The sequence below is a fragment of a genome (genome assembly GCF_019968985.1).
Source record: "MAG: Porospora cf. gigantea B chromosome Unknown PgB_NODE_1560_length_5473_cov_135.613, whole genome shotgun sequence".
NCBI lineage: Eukaryota > Apicomplexa > Conoidasida > Eugregarinorida > Porosporidae > Porospora > Porospora cf. gigantea B.
This window is the reverse complement of record NW_027178704.1, coordinates 1-5473: the sequence shown is the minus strand read 5'-3', so window position 1 is coordinate 5473 and position 5473 is coordinate 1. Positions and strand designations below refer to the sequence as shown.

At 55.6% G+C, this 5473-nt stretch overlaps 3 protein-coding genes across 4 annotated transcripts; 1 reads left to right on the top strand and 2 right to left on the bottom strand.

Moving 5' to 3' along the window:
• Window positions 1-34: 34 nt before the first annotated feature.
• Window positions 35-1801, top strand: KVP17_003408 (uncharacterized protein; the record flags this gene model as incomplete). Of its 2 annotated transcripts, XM_068520649.1 has the most annotated exons (2): window positions 35-1242; window positions 1272-1623. In XM_068520649.1, the coding sequence occupies 2 exons, from the start codon at window positions 35-37 to the stop codon at window positions 1621-1623; spliced, it is 1560 nt and encodes a 519-aa protein (XP_068378277.1). The 2 variants fall into 2 exon arrangements, with proteins under 2 accessions (XP_068378277.1, XP_068378276.1); XM_068520648.1 differs by having other exon boundaries at window positions 35-1801.
• A 26-nt stretch (window positions 1802-1827) lies between these two features.
• Window positions 1828-3621, bottom strand: KVP17_003409 (uncharacterized protein; the record flags this gene model as incomplete). The annotated part of the gene is made up of 1 exon (XM_068520651.1): window positions 1828-3621. One exon carries the CDS (start codon window positions 3619-3621, stop codon window positions 1828-1830), a length of 1794 nt encoding a protein of 597 aa, XP_068378278.1.
• A 66-nt stretch (window positions 3622-3687) lies between these two features.
• Window positions 3688-5214, bottom strand: KVP17_003410 (uncharacterized protein; the record flags this gene model as incomplete). Its single annotated transcript, XM_068520652.1, has 1 exon — window positions 3688-5214. The coding sequence occupies one exon, from the start codon at window positions 5212-5214 to the stop codon at window positions 3688-3690; it is 1527 nt and encodes a 508-aa protein (XP_068378279.1).
• Between the last annotated feature and the right edge of the window lie 259 nt (window positions 5215-5473).

The window sequence follows — 5473 nt, the reverse complement described above, 5'->3', positions numbered from 1 at the left end:
ACGATCTATGACTGTATTCCAACAATAATCACTAATGCCGCGTTTGAATCTCTTCGCAAAGAAGCAGAAGCTCAAGCAGCAGGGCGGATCTGGGTCCTCGGAGCAATCCGAAGAACGGGTGGTGCGTCGTACCGGTACCGCGGGCATATTCTCCAAGCCCTATTACGATTTCAAGGGCCGACCTGCGCCGTCGACTGCGGAGACTGCGTCGAAAACAGATCTCTCCAGTCCCAGACCGCCAGACGTCTCTGTCCGACGATTTTCGTCGATACGAGTTCCTACGCCTGTACTCGTAGAGGGCACGACCCGAACGGAGCGCTATACCGGTTCCCAACGGCACGTGGGTGACTTTCAAGGGGAAACTTACGTCGTGAGCCAGCACGTGAAGAAGCATCGCGTCCGACGCCCGAAACGAATCGTCAGAGAGGAAATCGTCGAAAAGGTGGTCGTAGTACCAGAGAGATTCGTCAAGGAGGAAATCGTAGAGTCCTCAGACGAGGTCTCCGAGCTTATAGTGGAGCGTGTTACACCAATCGTCCAGAAGTATGAGATCGAGGTACCAGAAATTCGCTATGTCGACAAGGTGGTGGAGGTTCCGGAAGTCGTTGTGGAGGAAAAGGTCGTGTACGTGCCCAAGAAGGTAGTGGAGGAGGTTCAGGTAACCGTTCCCAAGATTATAATCGAGGAGAAAATCGTTGAGGTTCCCGAAATCATCTACAACGAGTACGACGTTGAGAAAGTGGTGGAGGTTCCGCAGGTGATACAAAAGGAGGTGGAAATCCCCGTTCCCGTGCCTCAGTACGTAGACAAGCCCTACCCTGTGCAAGTCGACATTGACCAGCCAGTGGCAGTCCCGCGGAATATACCTTTGCCCCTCGAACATATCCTCACATACGAGTACCACCTCCCTCGGTACAACGTGATCAAGGACCAAATCCCCTTCAATGTGTACCTGCCGAAATTCGTAGAGGTACCCGTGCCAGCCTTGCAGGCGGATCGCTTCTTCGCGGAGAGGGCTGAGTGGGTCTCAGCTCACATCGAGGCGGTTATGGGTCAGCAATCTAGCCTCTGCGAAATCGAAAACACTGTGGAAGAGGCAAAACAGCTCCAACAACAGCAGGCAAGAGGATTGCGCGAATCCGTCGACTTTGTAACGGCCTTACGGGCGGGCTGGCTTAAAATAGAGGACGATTCGGGACGCGAGATCCCAAATCCCCACGTCAGCGAGAATGGAATGACTCAGTATTTGGGACAGCCGGCTCAGCTGGCAGTGAGTTCTTCTCTGCGACCCTTGACCACGAATACATCTACTACCCGAAATTTTTTGCTCCCTCCCCACACCACGCCCCGGAGCTCCCTCAATGCGTCAATGAATTCCATCCTGCCTTCAACGTATACCGTACCTCGGAGCTCATTGCATGCCCCCCTGACACCCGCCTTGCCCATGCGTACTGTGTCCCGGAGCTCACTGAATACCTATACCGTTCCACGAGCCTCGGTGAATACCTCCAGAGTTTCGTTGCCTTCCACGTCGTACGCAACGCCACAAACACCCCTGAATGCTATCCAAAAAATTCCACTGCCGTCCGCGTTACAGTCGCGACGATCCTCTCCGTCCCCTAGGAATTCTGTGTTGGCGTCCAGATCGCAAGCGGTGACCCGAACCTCCCTTAAAGGCATTCCGACTACTACCAACTATTTGCTGCCCACCACGTCACAATCTCTGTCATCAAGGTATTCACTGTCGACGCCCCCGTCGCAGGCAGTGCCACGGATATCCTTGACGCCCTCTAGGGATTAGGGCCTTTGAAGAGCAGTGTTGTTGTTCTATGCGCGGACTTTCTTGCCCTTGCCAGGGATTCTCGTTTCCTCCGGGTCAAAGCCCTCCTCGCGGGCGCCAACCACTGCCCAGGCAGGGCATGGTATCGAGTACGCCAGTGGGTTCAGCGGTCGTCCCGAACTGCGGTGCTTTCGAACTTCTTCAAAGAACAACGGATAATCAATCCAGGTTAGCCAATCCCCGTCATGGAAGTAGTCAGAACGCGCCAGCAAAAGGCAACATGAATGTTTGTGAACACAGGCAATGCCGTAGGAGCGCTGCAGTGTCGGAGAGAATGACAGGAGGGCCTCCCCGAAGGCTACGATCTCCTCATGCCAAGGAACATTCTCCATTGTGAGCCTGCCGTTGTTGCCGCAGTATGTGAAAGCCTTGATCTCTATGAAGGCGGGCTCACCGCGTAGCACAAGTTCCGCATACTCTGCCAGTTCAGTCTGGGTTTGCTGCATGTTCACGCCTTTGACAAGCGTCATGCGGAAAACAGTACGCAGGTCCTTCCTCGAACGCATAACATCCAGACAGGCAAGGAACCGAGTCCAGTAGTCAGAGAACAGCGGCTGGTCGATCGTCTTCAGAGTTCCAGGATTGCTGGCGTCCACCGATACGTACAGCTGAGTGCACTCGTCGATGGCGCTCATCTGATCGGGAAACTGGGCGTTCGTAACAAGAAAGGTGCTGATGTTGGTATCGTGCAAGATCCGCATGTACTGCTGAATCTCAGGGTAGAGCACTGGCTCGCCCACTAGTGAGAGGGCGCAGTGACCCACCTCAGTCGCCTTCTCAAACCGCGAGGAAATGACACCCACCATGCCCTTGAGTTCCTTAACCAGCCGCTGATGTGCTGCTATGCTCCCGTTCACGATCTCGTCGGCCGGGTCTTGCTTCCAGGACCACGAGGTACCGACAGGGTTTTTGTGGTGGCGCCAGCAGAAGATGCATTTGTTGGCGCAGGCAAGGCTGGGTGTGGCCTCCATACATCTGCTGGAGTCGATGCCGTAAAACGTGTGCTTGTAGCACCCTCCCCGCCCGCGTAGTTGGCTCTTTGTCCACCGACAAAGCTTGACGGCACTATGTGAACCTACGACCTTGTAGCCCTGTTTCGCGAGGGCCGCCCCGTGGCGGGCGCTGACCATAGGTCTCAAGTCGTCCAGCACATCTTCCACGTCCTCGTCGCTGCATTCAGCAGAGACCGAGGGGTCAGACTCAGCATCCTCTTCGTCTGGTAGCAGGTCCAGAAGTCTTTCGTCGCGAATCACCCCCATGCGCCGGAAAAATACCATTGCTGCCTTGCTCCAATTGGGCGTCTGCGCGACGTCAATACAGGCGTCACTCAGAATTCGTCGGCAGCCCAGTTTCACCAGCATCCGTGACACGCTCTTGGCGGGAGCACAGAACGTGGAGTCTGGGTACGCTCTATCGCCGAAACCGTAGACCGCAAAGCCCATCAACGACCGCAAGTGTACCCGAGACACGCGGGGATCATTTACCAGGTCGCTCAGACTCGCGAGGAACGGTTGGCCTCCAGGGGGGGGCGCTCCGTCTGTGAACGTCGACAGGAATACCGCAACGAAATCGAAGCGTGAACCGATCAAGATGTCCGTGGGGAAGGCTCCCAGCGAGGAGAGTCTCTCAGTGGTAGTGCGGCAGCCTAGACCTTCGAGGTATGTCGCCATCTCTGCTACCACCCCTTCAAGTCCGGACGAAATAGACTCCCAGAGCAGCAGCACGCGGTGTGTCCTCCGCAGCTGCCGAAATGTCTCTGGGGAGAGGTACGAAGTAAACATCGAATTGTGTCACTAGACCGCCCTTCACCTTGACTGACAATAACAATGTTGAGCATTAATAGAGCATCAAACCACCTGAAAGGCTGCGGGACTGAAGGTGTTCGCCAGCAACGGCGCCAACGTGATGTCCAGGTTGGGGAACGTGACAGCTGGCATGCCGGTGTGCTGCGGGTCCCAGGGTAGAGGGACGACTCCCTCCACAGCATCCACATGGGGGTTGATGCGATTCTTGATGAAGTCCGGCTGCTCGCTGTCATCAAGTCCCCAGTTGATCAGCTGGTGGATTTCGAGCGCATGGACCTTGAAATGCACGGGAGGCAGCTTACCGCCAAGTTGGGGTGTTGTGTACTCAACCCCTCCATAGACAGTGACCGGCGCCACACGTTCGCCTGGCATGAAGTCACTCACGACCTCTGAGGTCTCAGGAGACCCAGCGGACGGACGGCTGGTGGTTCGACGTCCCGACCTCCTGGTGCCAGAAGGAGAGCGCTTGTCAGAAGGAGAGCGCCTTCCAGAAGCAGAGCGTTTACCAGAAGCAGTCTTTCCAGAAGGAGAGCGTTTTCCAGAGGATTTGCGCGAGCTGCGAGCGTCAATAGTCGACCCACGCTCGCCCGCGACCACGGAGGGACCCACCGAGGAAGGAGTGGGGCTCGGTCCGCTGCTGTCGATGTCGATGTCGGAGTCGGAAACCTCCGTCATGCTGACCTCTCTCAACGCCGATTCGTACTCAGTGGTCCCGGCGAAAGCGTCGTCGGGAACGATCCAGTTATAGACTGCGACGTTCTTGTTGTCGTCTGGAACTCGAAGGTGGTATTCCTTTTCGCGGGGCGTCATTTGACGCATTCGTTGCAGGTTGGGATCCTCTTCAACGATCGCAGGCAACGGAGCTTGGCGCTCACTGGGAGCTTCACTTCCAGGAGCCAGAGAGGAGGAGGGAGCCGCATACGCAGGAAGGAAGGGTGGCTCCTCAGCAGCACCGCAACAGGCTCCGAATCCCAAACTACTGAAGAATCGCGAGATTGCACTTCCCTTGCTCGAGCCGCCATGCAAATCCTTCGACGCAATTGAAGCATGGGAGGCTTCAGCAGCCTCTCTTTCCTCTCCCAGTGATGTAGGCCGGAGTTGAGGCGTCAGCATGAAGCCTCTACGCGAGTCACGGATGGGCCGCCCCAACGGGCTCTCAGCTCCCACCACATGTGACACATTGTCGAGCGACCTAGGTTCGCGACCCAGTACTGACACTTGGTACTCTGGAGCTCCTACGTCAGGAACGGGCTCCACGTCAATTTTCAGGAAATAGTTGGGCGTAGTGGCAGGGTAACCCACATCTGGAACCTCCAGTCGGTCACCTTGCATGATAGCCGTCCCATGGGGAGGAAATCCAAAGGGACCACCCTCCTGGTCGTCTGTGCGAGCATACTTTCGCACGGCCTGCGGCGCAATTTCGTAGGTTGAAGGTCTGGATGCCATTGAGGAATCCGTGAGCAGACACTGGAATTTGCACACGTTCGCAGGGTGCGCCCCACAACAGGCTGATTTCGACCTGTAAATTACCATAATCGCTTCTGCATGCATCGACGTCTTGATAGGCATCTGTACGTGTCCAGCAATGTTAGGGAGGGCCGATATGATGAGAACTATTCTCTTTTGCTGATTGCAGGATGCTAATGTGCGGCTGACTTTATGGGGCAAGACATATTTTCTCTACAATGCGTGGGGGGTAAGTTCTTGCTATATAGTGGCGTCTTAATCATAGTGGCTGAGAGGTTGCTAAGCTGATGACTCCTATATCCGTGGCCTGTTCATTTTCCTGTTGGCAAGACAGATTTTCTCTACAATGCGTGGGGGGTAA